This window comes from Aspergillus terreus, genomic scaffold, assembly GCF_000149615.1.
Source record: "Aspergillus terreus NIH2624 scaffold_13 genomic scaffold, whole genome shotgun sequence".
NCBI classification, from domain to species: Eukaryota; Fungi; Ascomycota; class Eurotiomycetes; order Eurotiales; family Aspergillaceae; genus Aspergillus; species Aspergillus terreus.
The window spans coordinates 80,627-102,542 of NT_165936.1; the positions used below are offsets into that span (position 1 = coordinate 80,627).

Consider the following 21,916-nt stretch of genomic DNA (forward strand, 5'->3'; position numbering starts at 1 on the left):
GCAAATGCTAACGCGGTCAAACCAGATACAAGATACCAAAAGATAAGAAAAGGAACCACTCATGACTGGCCACCTTCCGGTCGAGAACCCTGCCGTTGGTGCTGCTGCTCGTCATCACTATCATCCCCAACCGCATAGTGCTCCCGATCCAGCCCCGGAGAATGGAGATCGTCCAGCTCAGCCTCATCGAAATCCCCCGCCTCCATGTCCGCTCCAGAGCGCTTGCTGTGGAATCGCTCGAGGACCGAGCTTCCGCTCATGTTCTTGTTATAAACACTGCGATACCCGCGGTGGTGCCGCCGGCTGCGCCAGATGAAGAAACCCCAGACGATCACGCCGATGATGACGACGACCAGAACGGCCTCGCCGGACTTGGCGTACGCCTTCCATTCCGCTTCCTTCATCTTTTTCTTCTCTTGTTCTTCAGCAGCGGTGCTGTTCGGATGACCTCCCACCGAGGTCTGGGGCAGCTTCTCCCCATCAATCCGGGAGTCCGCGGGGCTGCCTCCAATGCTGGCAATATCGACCTGCATGAATCGGTCCAGCATATCCCGGCTCTGGCGCGGGAGGTCATACGGGACCATATGGCTGGCGTTGTAGAAGAGCACGTAAGTCAAGTTCCTGGCGTACTGGTAGATTCCCGCTGGTTCGCCCTCGAACGTCCAATCGTGCCGGGGCGCCCACACGCCCGGAGAAGTCTCAAAGCCGGTTCCACCATTCCATTTCATGTTGTTGATGAGCTCTTCTGTACCGACATGGTTGCAGATAAGGTCTTTGTCTCCGCTGAACAGGAGGATGGGAATCCCGGACTCAATCAACCCCGGGAGAAGCTGCACGGAGGGAACTGACTTCTGAGTGCGGAACGTGCTCGACACCGCATTCGAGCACTCCATCCATCCGGATTTCTTTTCGGGGTTGATGTTCAAGGCACTGATCAGCTCGGGTTGCCGGAGATAATAATTCATGTGCGTCAACTCTGGCGGCCAGTTCATGCCACAGGCGGGAGCTTCGTCGCGGAGACGAATGTCGTACGAGTTGATGCATTCGTTCTTAGAGACGTCCATGGTCTTCGTGAGCATCTCACTCAACACCTTTTCGCAATCGTCCAGATGTATCTTATTTTTCCCCGCTTCCAATCTCGACTCGCATACGGATTGTAACACCTCGAGGTTCTTGGCCGTCCGGCTGTCTTTCGTAATAAGGCCTTCTTCGTATGCAAAGGTCAGGTAAGAAGGGTACTGGTCCTTGGGGGAAATCCAGCCATTGCCGATGAGCAGGCCGCGGAGGCTCCACTTTGGCTTCATTTGCGCTTTTTCGTTCCGCTCCTGGATGGCTTTCGCGATATACGGAATGTGCTGTCCGGCGAACGATTCTCCGGCGATATAGATCTATATAAGGTCAGTATAAGACTTGGCGACAGAGAAAGGGTAGGTGGGTGAATCCATACGTCATCACGCTCATACTCGGGGAAGATATCGAACCAATTCTCCAGAAAGGTGATAAAGTGAGCGGCCATCTCATCCATCTCGTGCAAGTATTGGTTCCCGTTGACGTAGCTGAAGCCAGTTCCCACCGGCTGGTCCACGAAGAGGAGGTTGCCGAATTCATCCCACGAGCCCTCGTTATACTCCAGCGTAGAATTGTCCTTCAGCCGGTAGGGGCCGACCTCCATCAACGCACCATCCATAGAGCTACATCCGGGGCCTCCATTCAGCCAGATGACGGTTCGTTGGCGGTTGGCGATATGGCGATTCTGGAAGTGCCAGAAGAACAGGTTTCCGTGGTTCTCGGGGTCTACTTCGATGTGCCTGGGAAGAGTCGCGGTCAGTATACTTGTCGCAGCCGGAACACGCGACCATGGCGTTGAGGACTCACCCAGCATGCATCTTCAACAGGGGCCCCTCCGGGGCGCCAGGTAGTGAGCGGACATAGTAGTCCGCAGCCGACTTTGCAGAAACGAGTAATGGATTCAACGCGAGTAAAGACAGTGTCCAGGACAGGAACGGCAAGGAGGCAGCATCCTTGGCTGTCCGTCGGGCCCCGCGCAACGAGAGGGAAACCATTTCTGGCGGGGAAGAGGGTATTGTAGGGTCGAAACGAGGGAAAGGAGAGTAGAGACAAAGGGGGAGAAGAAAATCGGGTCCTGCAAGGACTGAAACGACACGTTCAAGCTCTCATTGATTATTATAGTATGTCGATCAGGTACCGCTCTGGACCGCCCCGGGGCCGAACACGAAGCGTCAGGGGAGAGCGTCAGACAGCGGATGGACGGTATATAACTAGAAAGTTCGAGTAGAAGATTATGAGAAGGTCACATCCACGGAGACTGGGGAGAAGAAGGGGAAAGACAAGAGGAGCAGGGGATGATTGGAAATGATTACGGAGTCCGAGAAGGCGATGGTGGCTTTCGAGGCCAGGTCGTCAGCTCCGTCTGGTACGGGATACATGACCGGAGTTTTACCGGTAATTACCGATGTATCTGAAAATACCGCACTTCGTGTAATTTTCAACCTCTTATCAGATGGCATACCCACCATCCGCTATAGGAGAGCTCTGGAGATAACCATGGATAGATTCCACATCCAGTCCCAGATCCCTTTACCTTTCTCTACTGAGCAAGTCTGTCATAAGACCAAACCGTCTTTTCGAAGGACTCTTGCTGACAGGTCCAATTCCTTTTCCTGTCCTGCAGAGCTGACGCAGCTGCCAGAGCATGCCCAACACACTTGCCACCACAATGGCCTCGGTTGCTGCGTCCATATCGGGAGGAAGGAGGAGAACGCCCTCGCTGTATGGCAGCGGCAGCGAGACACCTTCCCCGATATGGTGGTATATCGCAAGGACATCATTTTCTGAAGGCTCGCCAGGACCTGCAGGAGCGGCGGACGATTGCGCCTGGGGGATTCGAACAAGGCTGTACCGCAAGCGTCCATGCAGGGTCGGATGAATCTGCCATTCCAGTGATGCATCAGCTTGCCCGGGGATCTGGAAAGCGAAATACGGGTGCTTTAAGACTTTTCTTCGGAACCCATCTTTGATGGTGGTAGGTGGAATGGGATAGGAAAGCGACATGTCGGCATCTTCGGCTGCAGTTGCATTTCCCTGTTGCCGTTTCAGTCTGATCACAGCCGCTTTGTCTTGAGCTGTCTCAATAGTGCTGTTATGCTTCCATCAGCGACTATACTGACTAGAGGGGGAGAGACAGCATACACGTTCGCCTCCACGAGTGACTGACCGGATGATGGGGCCACTGATATCGACTTCAAGCCCGCTGCGTCACTGTCCACGTCGGTGAAGCCCACATTGTACACACATGCCCCACCGTTTGCATGCGGTTTTGGCATTTGCCCCAAGGACAGGATGTACCGGGCTGATCCTATCGCACACTGCCCAACAGCTTCCGTATACTGGGTGCCAAAATCGTAGATAGAGAGATTCGGTGTGCTTCCATCGTGACGGGGAATATATAACGCCCGCGTGAGGTGTGCAGGAGCTGTCGAGCCAATTCCTGGTCTGCGGCTTCGGTCCTCCTGAGCGAGCGCGGAGTGGGTTTCCCAGCCAGTTAAGCCCATCATGCCAACCGGTGAAACTCCTGCTGCTTCACTCATTGTTGTATGACTGGATATCAGGTCAGCCGAAAAAGCTAACAGTTGTCGTGATTGCTGTCCTGAGTGTGAGTGTTCAGTCGGGTAGGAGCAATATATATGATCTGTCCCAATCAGGAGCAAGCCCCTTAGATAATTAGGCCAAGGGCTTTGGCCTCCATCGCTTGTTATCCACAAAGTGCAATGTAACCTTCCCCAATATACCACTAGCCTAATACTGTATAGTGTCAGGCGGCTTTGGCCGGACACGCCCCAGTGGTCCGGTTATATTCACACATGGGGTGCAAGTGAATGACCTCTCCCACATCCCCCACTCTGGAGACAGCGCCCTTTACATAGCCGCGACCAAGGGAATGAGCGAGCTGGTGTCGCTGCTTCTTTCGTACGGTGCGGATCCAAACTTGATTGCGGATGGACCTCGTGCAGATTCTGGTCCACGTTACGGCAAACATCCACCGCACCAGAGCGTGGCCTTCCCAGTCGCACAGAGGAACAGACAAGTCGCCGAGGCGTTACTTCGAAACGGCGCACCGCCGCAATCTGTGTGCCCGAGATACCAAGGACCTGGAACGACCATGAGGAATGGGTACAGCCTCTTCTCCTTGCGGTGCAGAGTGGCGATCTAGAACTCGTGGAGTTGCTTTTGGATTTTGACGCCGATGTCAATGTGCATTGTTCCGAATTCCCCCGTGGCGGACTCGGCAAAATATACTCCCAAGTCTTATTCTGGGCCGTAGAGGAAGCCCACGAAGCGATGGTGAAACTGCTACTAGAACGTGGTGCAGATCCCGAGATGACTGACATGGTGGGACGCCCTCCGCTCTCGTATACTGTTGAATGCGGACATGACACTATTGTCCGCTCACTACTAGATCACGGGGCCAATCCGCACAGGGCAGTGGATGTTAAGGGCAGGAAACTAGTGTCGTATCGACCAATGAAGGAGTCAATCTGGATGCAACTACAAGAGGCAGAAGAGAAATGGACAGGCAGTGTAAGTGCTGACGCTTAGCTATTATGATGTTGCTCTGCGGTGTACTGAGGTTGCAGCACGAGCGTTATCGTTCGTACAGTTTATGGACATACATTGATGGCCCTGATGCTTATAAATTTGGGAGAACATGTAGAGTAGATACTTATGCCTTTGCTGTCTATGCCAATATTCTTCATTATATAATATGTTATACCTTTTATCATTTCCACACCTTACTTTTGATATGTGCACTCGAGTTCGTTCACATAACACAATCTCAGGTAGTTTACAAAATTACCCATTTCACCACTACAGAACAGTACAAGTAAGAATTTTTAAAATTCCAGAACCAGGTCCTTTGCCAGTTCGGAACATCGGCCAATTTGTCGTACACGGACGCATCATGATTCGTATTCGTATTGTTCCTATTCTTGCCTATTAGAGACGTCTATAGATTCCAAGTTCCATTCCAGTTGACAGACAGACCTGGACAGGACTAGGTCACCTCAGAATAGATCGTCAATGCCTTGATCGGCATCCTTCTTGATCAGATCAACCATGCCCTATTTCCATTAGCTTCACACCACTATAGCCCTCGTATACCTCGTCTCGTGCGACTCACCTGGGGCATGATAGGCTGGCCGTCATCTCCCTTGACATAACGGAACGGCATCTCCGTCCGCTCGTGTTCGTTGATCAGGATCTCGGGGTGATCAATGTATTGGATTTTCTCCAAGGGAACTGGGACAGTCAGTCTCCATCATAGGACAGGACAGCATGTCCGTTGACCAACCTTTCTCGTGCACCACCATACGGGTGACGCGCACTGCGGTGTCCGTCGTCATTTGCTTGGGACCCAGTCGGCGACCAGCGTAGCCCTTCTTCCTCAGTTCAGAGGTGCGGTCTGTCAGACAGTGAGTGACTGATTCATACTATGTGAGATGCTTGTTCGAACTCACCGCGTGGAGGGTCATCGCCTATAGATACGAGTCAGCCAAATGAACCAAATCTCGTAGTCGACCACGGTGAGTTTGAACATACCGAGAATCCCACCAAAGAGAAACACCTCGAAGGTGTCGCCGTCCTCGGGGCTCAGTTCGACCTGAGCCGCCGGGTCCAGCAGACAGACCTTGCCCTTCCGGTCGGCAAAGATCTCCTCGACGCTGCGGTGTTCGACCTCGAAGCCTTTCGTGGCCGCGAGGTCCTCGGGCATCTGGAGAGATGTCGGGACCGAGCTGAGGAGGAAGCGGCTGCCGGACGCATGGGCTTCACGGGCGATACAGGCGTATTCCAGGGCGGACCATTTCCCCAGCTCGGGGTCCAGATGTTCCACGACGATAGTCACGGGGTTGGTGGGTTGTTCTGGCATGGCGGTCCAGAAATTAACAATGATAGTAGGTATGCGATGGCGGGGCAGGTAGCCCAATGGCGTGTAGTAAAGGATGGAGTAGAGTGTGTCAACGTGGGTGGTTCCGTGATATTGGACAAGCGAATTTGATATGGAGGGGTGAAAAATTGGATGGATTCAAGTCGGTTGTTCATCACCACCTCCAACTCAGAGCCAAACAGCGCCATCACAGCAATACATCTTCCATCTTATCCTTAATTTGATCTTCCTATAAAAAATGTATATTTTCTAGATTATCTGAATATTTCAATATGAAAGAATATCTATGCCAGTGTAAGGATAACATTCTAGATATACTCTCTTACTTCCATAGCACCCGACATCTCCAATTTTAACATACCCCTTCCCATATCTGCAATAGAATTGACCCATAACCCATCCCTTCCTTCTCTTCTCTGTCCCTCTCGATGATGTATAATCCTGCAGCAAATGCCACAGCGGGCACTAACTATTCCGGCTGTCCAGTTGGCCAATCATCATGGAAAGCCTCTTACTCAGCGACTGCTGACTCATCCCTCCTACTTGACCTCGACTTCATCCAACGTCCTCCAACTTCTCCTCTCTGCTGCCTCGTCCGGAAAAGAAGAACAGAAAGACATTTGATCCGATCTTCTCCTTGACGACAGTCATCTCCCTGTTCATCCCTTCTTGTCTTGGCCGCACTCATCCCAAACGCACCCTCCGATCTGTACGGGTGGTGGGGCGCTCTGACGACACCCTCAAACATCCCCGCCGATTGCCCTTACTGACCTCTTGCAACAACCTACCTAGCCTAGCCTAGCCTAACCTCTTGTCTCTACCTTACACACCACTCTCTTCTCCCCTCTCTTTCTCTATCATCTCTCTCCCAAACTTCCTTAACAATACCCCCTTCAATCAACTATCCCCTTCTGTCGCCCACTATGAATCCCCATCAGCAGAACAAAGTCGACACCAGCGTGCGTTCCCCATCCCACCCTCAAACCATACATCCCAACCATCAAACAACCAGCTAACCACCTAGATACCAGTCTCTGAGCCCAGACGAGCAGCGTCTCCTCCGTCTCTACGGCAAAATGCCCACCAAGAAAGACCTCCTCCAGAACAAGCTAAAGGTACCCCTCCGTCACCCAAACGCCCCCTTCCCCCTCCAACCCATAAACCAGCCTATCGTCCATACTAACATCTCCCAAGGAACGCAAATACTTCGACTCGGGCGACTACGCCCTCAGCAAAGCCGGCAAAGCCTCCGACGTTGGCGTCACCAACATCGGCTCCCAGCACCCCGTGCCCGAGAACATCCCGCACTTGACCGCCACCTCGCCCGGCGCCAACAACCCCGCCGCCGCCAGCAACGGCAGCTCCGTCTCCACCGCCCAGGGCCAGCAGATCCCCGGCAGCATCAGCGGGCATCCCGGGTCGATCGGGTTCCAGAGCCGCAGCCCCGTCAAGGAGGGGAGCTTCCTGCACCGCGGGACGAGCGTCGATGAGACGGAGGGTGCGGACGGTCAGGCGGAGGAGGCGAGTGTGAGTCCGCCGCCGGCGCGGGAGGGTGTTCCTATCCGGCGATAACTACGTCGTGTCAGATTTGAATGTGTCTGTGTTTGTCTGTTTCTGATGTTTCGGTCTTTGTCGGTGGGGTGATTTCAAGAGAGCCTGGCGCTATGGATTCCCGTTCCTCGATGTATTTACGATGCTTTTTTCGTCGCATCTTTTTTATTTGCACTTTTGGTCGTTGGGGTGCGTACGTTTGGAAAAGTCGGAGTTGGCCAGGAATGCCCAAGGCTCGCTCTCCATCTCCCGACTGTTCGCTTCTCTGTTTATATCAACTTGACATATTTCTTCCTCGCCCGCTGATCGGATAGGTACGCTTTCCGCTGTTTGTTTTCATCCTTCAGTTACGTGTGATGCCCACAGTTATACTACTTCGTCCATATATGTTGAATGTTTGGCGATGCAAGGGTGAAAAGCCTACTGTCCTTCACATGATACCAGCAAATTGAATCACGCATACATGCATGCTTTTCTCTCTCAAGTGACCATGCTTATACTGCATCGATAGTGGATCTAGCCACTATAAATTCCATCAACTAACTTGGGTATAGCTATCGTAAAGTACACCAGAAGGCAGACAAGTCAGATAGGCAACAGGAAATGGTTGGGACGAAACGGAAGATCAACGATAGACACGAGGGGTATAATAGGGAAGCAGCAGCAAAAAGGGAAGATGAGGATGGAGGGCGTATCGCCACAGAAGAGGCACGCGTCTAAGGCGTAAGTGCAAATGGCGCCATCTGGCTAGACTAGGTCAGGTTCTAGCAAACTGTTTCCGTCTGATCCCGTCATAGTAGGACCGATGTCTTCCAGCGGGGGACAAGTACGACCCCTTATAAGCCAGAACGCAGTACATGTCGCATTCTGCAACGTCTCCCGCAGAGACTGGGGTCTGAAACAAGAATCTGCTCTGAGGCTATGATCCGATATCTCAGATGCGGGATGGGTACGTCGCCACGTAGGGTCCAAACAGGAGCGCCGAATGATGCTTGAGCTGATCAAAGATCAGATAACAGTTGGTCAACTGGGCCGTAGGTTATGGTGTCGGCACGGTCACGATGTAAGAGCTAGACATCACCAAACACAGGGATGGACGTCGACACTTCGTAGACAAGACCAACTGTTGTTGGAGGCCGATATAAACCAGATCAGTCGGTCTTCCAATGGCCGGCGAGTCCCGAATCCAAATCGTCGTTCTCTCCCAGCCAAAGCTCGACGGCATATAACGCCAGCGTGCAGGCCAAATTGATCCACCGCCAGAGATTTCCACCGCCTCCACCTTGCGTGCTCCACCATTCACCGCTCCCGCCCATCGCTTGGGAGGTGGACGCAAAATGCTGCATCAGAAGACTGGTATAAACGGCGATGAGGATGGAAGGCGAAAAGTAGCTGAGAAAGCCCAGGAACTGGCCAGCTGCATCCGAGTCGTCGAGGGAGGCCTCTTGAGAGAGAGCACGTGCGCCGGACTCGCGCACGGCGGGAATAATCCGGGTCGAAGCATACAGGACGCAGATTCGGTACATGAGCGAGATGAGCACGGACGGGGTCACTGCGCTGAAGACGGCCGTGATCACGTTGAACGCTGCGTGGATGATCGATGGCAGGAGGGACAAGGCGTGCCGGAGAGTTGAGTAAGAATTCATGATGATTGGTGGGAGTGGAGGGAATTCTCCAGACTGTGCGGGCGAGGGGACCTGTTCGATCGGGTGCGATGGGCGGTAATCGGTGAAGATCTGGTAGATGCACAGCACCACGTATGCGAACAGAAGCGAGCTCTCGACCGGGTTCCCCCGACCGCTGCCAATGCCCCAGGCGCACAGGATCACGGCGCAGGTGATCGACACTCCAATCAAGGCGGCATCAACATTGGAAATCTCGGGAAACTGTAGGACGCGCCAAAGGAAGTATACGGCACTGGATATGATCGACGCGGACAGGACGAGAAGACCGATCTGCACCAGATTAGCGTTCGAACCAGACGTGTTCCAAGAGACGGGCACATACCATCCAACTATCACTACGACCGCCGCGATTCACAAGCCAACGCGTGATCTGCCCTGCAGCCTGGATCACCAATAAGCTGCAGAATCCTTCGACGAGCTGGAAAACCGGCGTCGACCATGTCAGGAGCTTATCCCAGTTGCCAATTGTTACGGATTCCACCAAGCCGTCCGGCCCAAACAGCCACTCCTGGATGGACGAGTCCTGTGCGCGCTTCCCGCTGAAGGTGCGTTCGACCCACCCACTCGAGTTATCGGTGTCGATCGAGAAGCGATTTAGCGACCAGATGAGCAGGATCGGGATGATGAGCCACTGGGTCGATCGGATGAGGACGATCAGAGACGAACGGAACCACGATCGGTCGGGTGTGGTGACGCGCAGGAGGGAAAAGAGGAAGTAAAAGGTGGCCAGAGAGAGCGAATAGGCCAGACCGCATGTTTTCCCACCGACATCGAAGGCCAGGGGAATGGACGAAACGGTGACGGTCAGGAAGATGACCGAGGAGAAAACCCGAAAGAGCCACATCGGGCCGGAAGAAGAGGCGCCTGGCCGCAGGCGCGCGTTGCGAGAGAAGTTGTATGGATGAGAAGGGGGAGAAGAAAAGAAAAGAGAAAAGAAAAGGGAGGAAGACGGGAGAGGAGCGAAAGAGAGGAAAAAGTGCCGAAGGAGGAACAACAAACACGACTGGCGTGGGAAGAGGGGGGATAAGTCGTTAAGGGCCACCCATGGAACGATAAGAAAAGAGAAGGAGTTTTCAACGAAGAGAAGCGTGCAAAAGCAAAGTCAGGAAGAGGGAGAAGAGAAGCTTTTGGCGCGGTTGAGGATGAGTTGATCTTATCTCGTGCGCGGCGGGACTGGGAGTCTTCACGTGGCAGTTGCAGGCAGTACAGCCACACCAGGAAATCACACCAATACAATATAGAAATAAAGAAGAAATAGAATGGAATTGTAAGTACCCGGTACGATATTCTTGTTCGAGAAAAGAGAATAGTTCGGATGGAAGTCGAGAGTGCCTCTACTTGGCGGTCAAAGACGCGACAAGCGAGAAGCGGTCAGGGTGAAGAATGACGACAAACCCCTCCAGCGAGGAAGAGCAAAGAGTAAGAATGATGCTATCGAATGGACTCTGGAATCCGCCGCGATAAGGCACCTCAGACCAGTTACCATGGTTGGAGCGTCTTCCAGGTCAGCATTACTCCATATCACATGCTCCCCCAAACCCTCTGATAAAAACCCTACTGCATTCCCGTTTCGGGAAACCCCATCTCTAGCAAGATAACCTCCAGCAACAGACAACCATACAGACCACCAATACATACCTCCCATTGAATGCTCCGATTCCGGCAACTCTTCAAAATGGCCGACGAAGCAATCGCAAAGAAGCTCAAGACCTCTCCCCTCATCGGGACGCACAAGTACGCCCCCCCTCCCCCACCATCGCATCTCCCTCACTAACCTCCCGCAGCGGCCACTTCCACGCCGACGAAGCCCTCGCCGTGTACCTCCTGCGCCAGCTGCCCACATACGCCGCGTCGCCGCTCCTGCGCACGCGCGATCCCGCCCAGCTCGCCACCTGCCACACGGTCGTCGACGTCGGCGGCGAGTATGACGCCGCCTCCAACCGCTACGACCACCACCAGCGCACCTTCGCAACCACCTTCCCGAACCACAACACGAAGCTCTCCTCCGCCGGCCTGGTGTACATGCACTTCGGGCGGGCGATCATCGCCCAGCACACGGGGCTGCCGCTCGACGACCCCGACGTGACCCTGCTGTACGAGAAGCTCTACACGGACTTCATCGAGGCCATCGACGCCAACGACAACGGCGTGTCGGCGTACGACCCGGCCGCGCTGGCCGCGCACGGCATCGAGAAGCGCTTCCGCGACGGCGGCGTGACTATCGCCTCGGTCGTCGGCGACATGAACAACCCCGACCCGACGTGTCCGCCCGGCGAGCCCCAGGACGAGGACAGCCTGTTCGCCCGCGCCAGCACCTTCATCGGCACTATCTTCTCGCGGAAGCTCCACCACGCTGCGACGTCGTGGCTGCCCGCCCGTACCACCGTCGGAAATGCTTACGCCACCCGCCGTGATGTCCACCCCTCCGGCCGCGTCCTCGTCCTCCCCCAGGGCGGTGTCCCCTGGAAGGAGCATCTGTATAACTTCGAGAAGGAGGCGGGCCGTCCCGAGGATGAGGTGTATTATGTGTTGTACCCGGAGAGTGCGGCTGAGGACGCCAAGTGGCGCGTGCAGTGTGTGCCTATGAATGAGGGCAGCTTCGTGTCCCGCAAGCCGCTGCCCGAGTCGTGGCGCGGTGTCCGCGATGCGGACCTCGATGGGGTCATGGCTGCCGAGGCGGAGAAGTCTGGAAAGGATAAGATTCCTGAGGGTGCGGTGTTTGTGCACGCGAGTGGCTTCATTGGTGGCCATAAGACGAGAGAGGGCGCGTTCGCTATGGCTGTCCGTGGACTGGAGCAGTAGTTCATATTGTGCAGTGATGATCCGATAATGCTTGTTCTTTTCCTCATAGGTGTCTTGGTTGGGTCTAAAAGTTTGATGGCATATCTCACTATCTTGTGAATGGTAAATGAAGTCTAGATAGGTACCTTAGATTATTCTATACTCACGATGGTCCAAGGGTGTCGATCTTGATAAGCCTGCGATAAGATACATGATCTACAAGGGTCTCGGCCCTACGACTACAATACCCCCAAGATTGAAACTCATTCAAATATTATCTTGATTGTGTATGAAGGAATGGATTTGTCACTGGTAGATACCTGGCAAGAGGCTCCGTGACGCGAACGTCCATACGACGCCCGAGAGATGAGAGTCAGCACAACAGCACAGAAATTACAAAGTAACACCCGCTCTCCGAACTCAAGCTTCTAGATCCCAAACGCAGTAAGGAAATGCTAGAAAGCAGGACGAAAGACGGCTTGGATGGTCAAGTGGGTAGCGTAGAATTGCAATGGAGTATTGCCATAGACGATGACGCATCTCTAGGCCTCCTCCTTGTTCTTCTTCTTGGACTTCTTACCCGAGGCCGGTTGTTGCGTCTGGCCATGCTTCTTCTGGTGGACGATCAGACGTGTCCAGCACTCGTCCTTGTCCCACTCGAAGCCAGCGAGGTACGGGTTCTCCAGCTCATCATCGGCCTTTATCAATCAGTATCATTCACCAATAAAAATCAATACAGGGTATGAGCGAACCTTCTTCTTGAACTGCTTGTAGATAGCGTCCAGCGCATCCTTCACCGTGACGCCCTTCATGTTGCGAGCCGTCACTTCCAAACCAAGCGGGAAATGCAGGTCAATCTTCTTGACCGGGGGGTTGACCAGGTACATCTTCAGGATGTCTTTGTCCTCGATTGTCGATGGAGAGGTGTTCAGCTTCCTGGTGCCGTGAGCTCCGGACTCATCATTAGGATGGATGAGTGGTTGCAGAACTCACCACCCAGTCTTTTGCGTTTCGATCGGTAGCGTCAATTCGATCTTCTTCTCCTCTACGGAAAGGGTTCAGCCTGATTCCATAGACTCATCCCATGTGGTCATGCCGTCTACGCAGACACGACATCTGATGAGCTGGAGCATCAACTTACCAAGTTCCTTGATGTTGTACACCCCCTCCGCGGAGCCACGACGGGACTTCTTCTCCTTCTCATCCTTTATCGACAGGCCAGCAACGGCGGAGTCGACCTTTGTGAGTTCGGCTGACATGGTTGGGAGTTGACTAGCAGAGGTGGTTGTGTTGTAGGCTGGTGAGAAGTGATGATGTGTTAGAGTTGTACGAGGATGATGGGTAGTAGACAACGAGCAACACCGAAAGATCAGGTGAGAGAGTATTACAATAGCAAGCGAGGTAGTATGTATAGGCATATGAAGAGGGCACGGGACTGCAGGAACAGAGACAACTTACCAGACTGTTGGAGATGGACAGTGAGCTTGTGGTTGAGATCCGGATGATGGGATAGGATAGGATAGGAAGAGAAGAAAGGGGAAGAGGGGGAGAGGAGAAGGGGGGAAGGGGAAGAAGAAGAAGGAAAACGGAGAGAGGGCGAGAGGGGGAGGAAGAGGAGGTGCCAGAAGGAGGGAGGGCAGGTGATCTGACTGGATGGTGCATCGTCCCCCCCATGTACCGTACGTATCATCATCCATCCATCCTCACTCTGAGCGGGGTTGTCTCTCCGAAAAGAGAGTCGCATGCTCGATCATGGAACATGATTTGCCTCCGTCGCGGGCTGGTCTGGAAGCTTCTGCTGGTACGAGCGTCTACTGGTCTGTATACAAGCCCCTGGTGGAGGCTGAGGCATCGGAGATCCTTCTTTAGGCAAGATTAAAGTCTCGACGACGTCAAGAGTACTCTAGGGTAATCTCTAGGCGAGTAAACTGAGGTTCATTCAGCTTTGTCTTCCCCGTATGGAGAGAGAGACAAAGACTAGCATGGATGATTGCCTATGATGTATGCATGTATGGGATCTCCGCATCAGAACACTGGAACATCAGTCCACGTCGGCGCCCCATCAGTCAGTCGATCGTTTCACTTCCCACCCCCATGTCGATCAACCCACCCTCGCAAGATGCAGCTTGACATTCCGTTAAAATGGCCCCTTGCCTTGGATCACCCCATGTCCCCCAAAGATGCCGGGAGGACCGGATCACACGAGTAGCCTGACGTCGTCGACAGCTCGGACGGATGGTCCACTAGGCCTGCACCCCGCATTTCCGTCAGCTCCACTTCGGGCCACTTAGTCCGGTACTTTAAACCCTTTCTCTCTCTCTCTCATTCTCTTCTTCTGATGCTACCTCCCATTCCGCTCAATCGGATTGTCCCATTTCGGTGGAGTCGCGCTTTTCAGAGGCATCTCCATTACGTCGGTTAAGCTGGGAGACGGTACGGAGGAGACTAACCACCGTCGATCGCAGAAAGGAGCCAGTTGCAACATGACCTCACGTGCCCATTGACTTTCCTCCCCGATTGGTTGTCACTACCAGGGTTCATCGATGAATCACTCGAAGGCCCATCGCCAAGCCTAGTGACCTTATCTACAATCTGGATAGACATCTATCTAGAGGAATAATGCAATGAGATCTCCCATTTCTGTAGTTATACAAGAGCAAATCGGTGGACGCTAGCAAAGAAAATCCGTAATGAAGAAATCTTGGTCAATCATCTATCCTCTACTTGTGTCACAACCCTGGATCCAGTTGCCGAACCCAGAGAAGTTTACGACGAGCAACTCCTCAATGCCCCAGCCAACTCTATACAAGCCACCACCCATACCATCCCTTCCCAGTCCCAACATGGCATGCTTCCTGTGATTTTATGGCCTGCAGCCCTTTAGAATCCTCGTCTCCTCACCAGCAAAAACAAACCCTGTAAATAACTGTCTATCCAATGCACTCACACGTTATGCGTCCAGACACGTCATAGTGGCTTGAGAACTTTGGAGCAACAAAATAGGCACCCTCGTTCGTATTCCTTCTGGTGAGGGAACGTATGTATCTCCCTGCAGACAGCTCTCCGAATAAGACTGCCTATGCCAGAATAGCATTAGGGTACCGATCGCAGATTCTTGTCACATGGTATCATCTCGCAGCTGTAATTCAGGGAGATGGGGCGCTGTCTAGGCCCAGCCTCCTTACCTGATTTTTGGGATAAGGTACTCTGCAGGTATAGGTATGGTCTAGAATGACCCCCGGCGGACATACTTCCAAGCCCCGCAACAACTGTTGCCTGTGTCGAAGGTCATTCAAGACCTCTATGCCATTCGAGGATTATTAGCCGTCTGCAGAAATAAGGGGCCTTCTATTTTTCGAGCCTTTGGATATTTTCCCAGGGATCTGGATGGACATCATACTGGATTCTCTCTAGCAAAGAGTCATGTCCCTAGAAAACCCCTGGATGATTGGAGTCGTTGATTCATCTCGGTTTACGCCATGTACATTACGTTGGCTTTGGTCTAGATCTTTGGCTCGGTATATGTATTCTGTTGAACATACTCCACAATTATACATTCTATCCAACTTTTCGTATGAGCCATCTGGACAATAGCTCTGAAAACATGCGTGCTCTTGGATTAGATACAATAGACATGACCTATCGTACCTCGGATCTAATGCTCAAACGACAACAATACATACCTGGGTGTCCTAAGATATTAGGTATTTGGGTCTGGAACAGGATATACTGTTGAATTGGTTAAATTGTAGGCCTGCAGAAGATGAGACACTGGACAATATCTAGTGCCATGACTAGACCTGATAAACACTGGCAAGCCTACCATGTACAGTGATTGAGATGCTTGATTTTAATTGTCCCTCTAGAATCAATTTAAGATCAGTTTTCATATCTAATCGGCTCGCATAGCTCAGTTGGTAGAGCGCGTGACTAGTAATCACGAGGTCCTCGGTTCAAGTCCGAGTGTGAGCATTTCATTCATTCGGTTTTATTTTTTTTTCCTTCTCTTTTTTGTCACTTTATTCTATGACTATCGTATCGTCTAAACCGAGCAAGATAAAGTGCGAAAAAAGACTGTGAGACTGCAGCTGCAGGTGTTTGCACAGTTTGCAGGCGGTGAGCTGGGAAAGATTCTGCCGGCGACGGACCACAGCCTTACCTTTCCTCCTTGATTATTTGTGATGTCGAAGCGCGCGCCGTTCCTTTCCTTTCCACCTTTTTCAATTAATTCTTCTTAGCTGTCTCTCCTCATCCTCACCAGACCATCCATTGACATCGCCCGCGTCCGTCTTCCACTGCGCGCCCCTCGCGTCTTAATACCCAGCTCTCGTCCGCGGCCGGTGAAAAAGCAAAGCTTCTCTAATGTCGCTCTTCGGTTCTGTCGGCGCAGCGGCGACGACAGCGAATCAAACCAACACCACCGGTGATATTTCCAAAGATGTCGCGCTGAATTCGCCCCCGGAAGACAGCATCTCGGATCTGCGGTTCTCCCCCGCCAGCGAACACCTCGCCGTCGCCTCGTGGGACAAGAAAGTCCGCATCTATGAGATCAACGAACAGGGCCAGAGCGAAGGGAAAGCTCTGTTCGAGCATGAAGCCCCGGTGTTGAACTGCTGCTGGTCACCAGTGAGTACTCCCGCATTGGAAGGAAGCTTCTCCCCTCCGTTGTGCTAACATCGCTCCGCCGCACAGGATGGAACAAAGGTCGTCGGAGCTGGCGCTGATAAAGCCGCCCGCATGCTCGACCTCGCCGCCAACGCTACCACGCCCGTCCAGGTTGCCGCCCACGACGCCCCCATCCGATGCTGCCACATGATCCCGAACCCGGCGGGGAACAGCCCGCTGCTGGTGACGGGGTCGTGGGACAAGACGGTCAAGTACTGGGATCTCCGGCAGTCGACGCCGATCGCGACGCTCGAGTGCCAGGAGCGCGTGTACACGATGGACGTCAAGAACAAGCTGCTCGTGATCGGCACGGCGGACCGCTACATCAACATCGTCAACCTCGACAACCCCACGAAATTCTACAAGACCATGCAGTCCCCGCTCAAGTGGCAGACGCGGGTCGTCAGCTGCTTCACCGACGCCACCGGCTTCGCCGTCGGCAGCATCGAGGGCCGCTGCGCCATCCAGTACGTCGAGGACAAGGACTCCAGCTCCAACTTCTCCTTCAAGTGCCACCGCGAAACGCCCCCCGGCCAGCGCGACGTCAGCAACATCTACTCCGTCAACGCCATCTCCTTCCACCCCGTCCACGGCACCTTCTCCACCGCCGGCTCTGACGGCGGTTTCCACCTCTGGGACAAGGACGCCAAGCACAGACTCAAGGGCTACCCCAACGTCGGCGGCCCCATCACCGCCACCGCCTTCAACCGCACCGGAAACATCTTCGCCTACTCGGTCTGCTACGACTGGAGCAAGGGCTACTCCGCCAACACGCCGCAGCTCCCCAACAAGGTCATGCTACATCCCGTCGCGCCAGAAGAGGTGAAGCCTCGCCCGGGCACCCGGAAGCGGTAGAGCAGTCACAGAGGAGTTTACATCGGCGCAGTCGGGGTTTGGTGTGGCCATGGGGCCAGGACAGGCTTATTGATGTCCGGGATGTTGGAAACAGATGTTTATAATATGACGAAAATCCAACAACCTGCCGACCTTCTCGGGTCTTGGCTTGGGTTCACTACTATACTTATTGCCTGTCCTTTTCATGTATGTCTGGGAATGCATGTGAGCGTATCAATTCAGTTACCGTATTCATTCAAGTCGATGTGACTGTTGGTCGACATTAGAATGGACCAAGCCAAAGATAGGCAATCCTACTATACTGGGTAGTTTGTACCATGCATTCATTGTATTCGATACCATGTGTAGCTAAGTTAGTACTGGTCAACTGCACCATCTACTCCGTAGGTAGGTACCAAAAAGTCAATCATATGATCGTTTCGCCAACATCATCGTCATCATATCTCATGCGAACCTTCCGACACCATAACAACCCAAAAACGGCACGACAAAAGAAATAATCTATCACACGGCACGGGGATATATTCGTCTTAAGGCTTCTTTGTATAAAGACGCGCGGGTGGCTCAGGAAGATGGCAGAGTGACCTGGGCCACGCCGTCGGCGACGTTGTTGACAGCCTCGTCGGGCTTTGCGTCGGCGCCGCCCTTGGCGGTAGCCTCGACGGGGGCGGGAGCCTTCTTGGCCTTCTTCTCCTTCTTCTTTTCCTTGGCGGCCTTCTTCTTCGCGGCCTCTTCTTCCTTCTTCTGGCGCTCGGCTTGCGACCCGCCGAACAGCTCGCGCCACTCGTCGGCCTTCTTGCCGTCGATGCGCGAGAACAGGTACTTGGCCTTGCCGACCTTGTGGCCCGGCTTCAGGGCGGTGGGCTTCCAGCCGTCCTTGATGTCGTCGAGGGACGGGATGAGGGCGAAGGGCGCGTTGAGCTGCTCGTTGATGGACTTGGAGGTGGCGGGGAGGTAGGGGTAGAAGACGCTGGCGAGGAGGTAGATGAGGTTGAGCACGGTGCCGACGACGGCGGCGGCGCGCTCCGGCTCGTTGGCGATCAGCGCGTTGTCCAGCCGGTTGGCCTGGATGAGTCCGTTGCCGGCCTCGGCGAGCTTCATCGCGGTGGCGACACCGGCGCGGAGGTGCACGCCCTCCATCTCTTCGATGTACTGGCGGAGGAGGCCGGTGATCTCATCGAGGTTGGGCTGGAAGCTCTCGGGGACGGTGAACTCGGGGATGGTCGAGTCGTACTGCGCGGCCATGAGCTTGATGATGCGGTTGACGAGGTTGCCCAGCTTGGCGAGCAGCTCGCTGTTGTTGCTGTCGACGAACGAGCGCCACTCGAACTGCGTGTCGCCCGTCTCCGGCCGGTTCTTCAGCAGGAAGTACCGCCACACGTCGGCGGGGACGCCCGTCTGCTTTGCGTTGTTGCCGAACACGCCGATGCCGCGCGACTTGCTGAACTTGCCGCCCTCGTAGTTGAGGTACTCGGTCGTGCTGAGGTGGTGCAGCATGGTCCACTTGTCGTTTGAGCCCAGCTGGCAGCCGGGGAAGATGACACTGTGGAACGGCACGTTGTCCTTGCCCAGGAACTGGTACAGCTGGACATTCTCGGGGTTGCGCCACCAGAGCTCCCAGTCGTCGGTGTAGTTGGCGGTGATGGAGGGGTATCCGATGCAGGCCTCGAACCACACGTAGAGCACCTTGTTCTCGAATCCCGGGAGCGGCACGGGCACACCCCACTTCAGATCGCGCGTAATGCCACGGTCCTTCAGACCCTCCTTCAGCCACGACTCGGTAATGACGCGCGAGTTCTTGGGCCAGTCTCCCTTCTCGATGGAGGCGTGGACCCACTTCTCGATATCGGGCTGCAGCTTGTCGAGGAGGAGATGGATGTGTTTCGTCTCGCGGGGGACGGGGGTGGCACCGTCAAGCTTGCAGCGGGGCTTGATGAGTTCGAACGGGTCGAGGAGGTGGCCGCACTTGTCGCACTGGTCACCACGGGCGTCGTCGTAATGGCATTTGGGACACTCGCCCTCCACAAACCGATCGGCCAAGAACGAACCGTGAGTCTCGCAGAAGGGCTGTTCGGCGGACTTCTCGGCCAAGTAGCCGTTGTCATACAGCCGTTTGAAGAGGGACTGCGAGATCTCAGTGTGTTTTGGTGTCGGGGTGCGTCCAAAGTGATCGAATCCAATCTCGAACCACTCGTAGACTTCCTGATGGATCTTATTGTACTTGGCGCACAGCTCCTCGGGCGATACCTTCTCCTCCAGCGCCTTGGTCTCCGTCGCGGTACCGTATTCGTCCGTTCCGCAGATGTAGAGGGTGCGATGTCCGCAGGCCTTATGGAATCTGGCATTGGGTTAGACCAGAAGCAAAGATGGGGTGGATGACGGGTCTGGGATGACTGTACCTGGCGAAAACATCGGCACTCAGCACGGAGCCGACAATGTTACCCAAGTGAGGGACATTGTTGACGTAAGGCAGGGCACTTGTGACGAGGATGTTGCGCTCGCCCTCCTTGGGCAGGATTTTCTGTTCTGAAGCCATGATGGTGGGAGGTGATGGCGGGGTTTCTGGAGGGGCAGAGAAAATGATGGGGAAGTTTTTTGGAAGGCGGCGGATGATTCAGCGTGATGGATCCACCGTTTTTATAGTACAACCAGCTCTTTGAAAGAATCTATATTGCCTTACTTTCTTATGTTGCTGGGTTATATCCTATTTAATACAGATCAGATATTGAAATGAGGCTGGAGAGTTGGTCCTTTGTTCCATCTCAAGAATTGTGTATGACTCATATCGGCGGACTGCGATATCGGATGATTAATCTATGTATACAACTCTCCCAATAAGCATAAGCAAATGTACAGATGATAGCTCATATGCACACTGGCTACATTTATGACATTTAGCTCTATCCTGGTATCTGGAGTACTGGGAGCTTCCACTGTGCTCCTGCTTTTGTAGGAGCTATGCCTTGAGTCTTAAACCATTAGACGCAGTTCAACCAACTGGCCATGCTAAATTCACAATTCACCACAGCCTCATGCCTAAATGGACACATGAAAGGTACCTTCAAGGCAAAGTACCATCTCGAGATTAGACTCGATTAACCATGCCCGAAGAGATTGCAGGTGGGCTTAAGGCATTGTCCATGCCGCTTCCTACTCCTATGCAGTCAGACAGAGGCCCTCACTCACAAAGTGACAAAAAAGAAAGAAACAATATAAAAACATACAACAGCAGGGATTCGCTGGTGGTCACCCACCCAACTACTAACCTGCCGGCGTGTGGCTTAAGTACGGCTGAGCGGACGGGAAGCCCTGTTTTCCACACCCTATGGTCGTATGTGCTAGGTTTCTTCAGAGTAGGAATATTCTAGAGAGCGCCGCCTCTCGGGAGTGGCATCGAGCCAGCGCTCCGGTGCGAGTATCTCTGGATTGGGGAATATCTGGCTATTTCGGTGGAGTGCCGTGGCAGCGGCGGATACTGTTGTCTGGAGGAGTCTGTTGTTAGTAAAAGCGCTGTGTTGACCTCATGTGCCATACCTTGGCGGTGTATATATATACGCCTTCAACGACACTCCCTTCCCCTGAGATATTGCAACGGATCCAAATTACGAACGCCTTGGAGCAGCATCTCTTCTGGTGAATTGGGGTCTCGAACATGGCAGACATGAAAATGTCCAGGTCGTCCTAGAGAGCACCAAAAACGCATGGCCGTTCTATGAGAAACTGGGCTTCCGGGGTGAACAATCGATCTCGATGACTCTGGAGGGGGTTTGGAGACGGCGATGCATCAGTTCTCTACGAGGAGAGGTGCTATCTGTTCAGGCCGCACACGCAGCTCATTCAAACTGTAGATCCTGGGGTAAAAACATGCAAATGCGTCTTCTATCGATACCGCAACAGCTCCTTAGCACCAGCCATACTTCTCATTCCCAGCCCACTCCACCTCGTCCTCCAGGCCACTCCCTCCTCCATACCATCGGAGACTGCAGATTTCGTCCTCCTCGCGGTCTTGGTGTCGGTACTCAATTCCCGTCCGCTTCACCATCTCCTGCACCGCGGTAGACGGCCCCCAGAATTTCACGGAATGTAGTCCCCATTGAGCGGCCTCAGCTTGTGCAGCCCAAAGAACCGCTCGCAGGGCCTCCACCTGCAAGTCCGACTCCCAGAGAACCTCGTTCTCAATGACCAGTCGCGAGATGTGCAACGTGTTCATGGAAGCTGTTTCACTCGGGGGTTCGTAAAAACGGTGCGTCCAGACAGCCCAAACCCGATGTCCATCCGGTCCGAAGATGGCGCGTTTTGACATGAGGCTTTCGTTGAAACAGTGTTTCACTCGCGAACTCTTCCTTGCTATGGTGCCAAGGCATGTGTTCGTAATCAGGGACGATCATCAGCCGGGCTTTCCTGGATGGAGCGC

At 53.7% G+C, this 21,916-nt stretch overlaps 10 protein-coding genes and 1 non-coding gene across 11 annotated transcripts; 4 read left to right on the forward strand and 7 right to left on the reverse strand.

Annotated features, from left to right (window-relative positions):
- Positions 1–59: 59 nt before the first annotated feature.
- On the reverse strand, positions 60–2,063 carry kexA (serine-type carboxypeptidase kexA; the record flags this gene model as incomplete). Its single annotated transcript, XM_001217100.1, has 3 exons — positions 60–1,388; positions 1,448–1,808; positions 1,876–2,063. 3 exons carry the CDS (start codon positions 2,061–2,063, stop codon positions 60–62), a joined length of 1,878 nt encoding a protein of 625 aa, XP_001217101.1.
- A 535-nt stretch (positions 2,064–2,598) lies between these two features.
- On the reverse strand, positions 2,599–3,608 carry ATEG_08516 (uncharacterized protein; the record flags this gene model as incomplete). The annotated part of the gene is made up of 2 exons (XM_001217101.1): positions 2,599–3,157; positions 3,211–3,608. 2 exons carry the CDS (start codon positions 3,606–3,608, stop codon positions 2,599–2,601), a joined length of 957 nt encoding a protein of 318 aa, XP_001217102.1.
- A 1,476-nt stretch (positions 3,609–5,084) lies between these two features.
- Positions 5,085–5,947, reverse strand: ATEG_08517 (SAM-dependent methyltransferase; the record flags this gene model as incomplete). The annotated part of the gene is made up of 5 exons (XM_001217102.1): positions 5,085–5,141; positions 5,201–5,319; positions 5,372–5,482; positions 5,538–5,555; positions 5,620–5,947. 5 exons carry the CDS (start codon positions 5,945–5,947, stop codon positions 5,085–5,087), a joined length of 633 nt encoding a protein of 210 aa, XP_001217103.1.
- Positions 5,948–6,888: 941 nt separating this feature from the next.
- Positions 6,889–7,537, forward strand: ATEG_08518 (uncharacterized protein; the record flags this gene model as incomplete). Its single annotated transcript, XM_001217103.1, has 2 exons — positions 6,889–6,924; positions 7,160–7,537. The coding sequence occupies 2 exons, from the start codon at positions 6,889–6,891 to the stop codon at positions 7,535–7,537; spliced, it is 414 nt and encodes a 137-aa protein (XP_001217104.1).
- Positions 7,538–8,667: 1,130 nt separating this feature from the next.
- Positions 8,668–10,045, reverse strand: ATEG_08519 (ICE2 family protein; the record flags this gene model as incomplete). The annotated part of the gene is made up of 2 exons (XM_001217104.1): positions 8,668–9,471; positions 9,524–10,045. The coding sequence occupies 2 exons, from the start codon at positions 10,043–10,045 to the stop codon at positions 8,668–8,670; spliced, it is 1,326 nt and encodes a 441-aa protein (XP_001217105.1).
- An 831-nt stretch (positions 10,046–10,876) lies between these two features.
- On the forward strand, positions 10,877–12,003 carry ATEG_08520 (MYG1 family protein; the record flags this gene model as incomplete). The annotated part of the gene is made up of 2 exons (XM_001217105.1): positions 10,877–10,935; positions 10,986–12,003. The coding sequence occupies 2 exons, from the start codon at positions 10,877–10,879 to the stop codon at positions 12,001–12,003; spliced, it is 1,077 nt and encodes a 358-aa protein (XP_001217106.1).
- A 521-nt stretch (positions 12,004–12,524) lies between these two features.
- ATEG_08521 (uncharacterized protein) lies at positions 12,525–13,241 on the reverse strand (the record flags this gene model as incomplete). Its single annotated transcript, XM_001217106.1, has 4 exons — positions 12,525–12,680; positions 12,735–12,918; positions 12,976–13,027; positions 13,124–13,241. 4 exons carry the CDS (start codon positions 13,239–13,241, stop codon positions 12,525–12,527), a joined length of 510 nt encoding a protein of 169 aa, XP_001217107.1.
- A 2,640-nt stretch (positions 13,242–15,881) lies between these two features.
- Positions 15,882–15,954, forward strand: ATEG_10550. The gene has a single exon. It is a non-coding gene; the product is annotated as a tRNA-Thr (tRNA).
- A 390-nt stretch (positions 15,955–16,344) lies between these two features.
- On the forward strand, positions 16,345–17,502 carry sonA (putative nuclear pore complex protein (SonA); the record flags this gene model as incomplete). Its single annotated transcript, XM_001217107.1, has 2 exons — positions 16,345–16,608; positions 16,675–17,502. The coding sequence occupies 2 exons, from the start codon at positions 16,345–16,347 to the stop codon at positions 17,500–17,502; spliced, it is 1,092 nt and encodes a 363-aa protein (XP_001217108.1).
- A 564-nt stretch (positions 17,503–18,066) lies between these two features.
- ATEG_08523 (methionine--tRNA ligase MES1) lies at positions 18,067–20,038 on the reverse strand (the record flags this gene model as incomplete). Its single annotated transcript, XM_001217108.1, has 2 exons — positions 18,067–19,840; positions 19,902–20,038. 2 exons carry the CDS (start codon positions 20,036–20,038, stop codon positions 18,067–18,069), a joined length of 1,911 nt encoding a protein of 636 aa, XP_001217109.1.
- A 1,365-nt stretch (positions 20,039–21,403) lies between these two features.
- ATEG_08524 (uncharacterized protein) lies at positions 21,404–21,805 on the reverse strand (the record flags this gene model as incomplete). The annotated part of the gene is made up of 1 exon (XM_001217109.1): positions 21,404–21,805. The coding sequence occupies one exon, from the start codon at positions 21,803–21,805 to the stop codon at positions 21,404–21,406; it is 402 nt and encodes a 133-aa protein (XP_001217110.1).
- Positions 21,806–21,916: the final 111 nt, after the last annotated feature.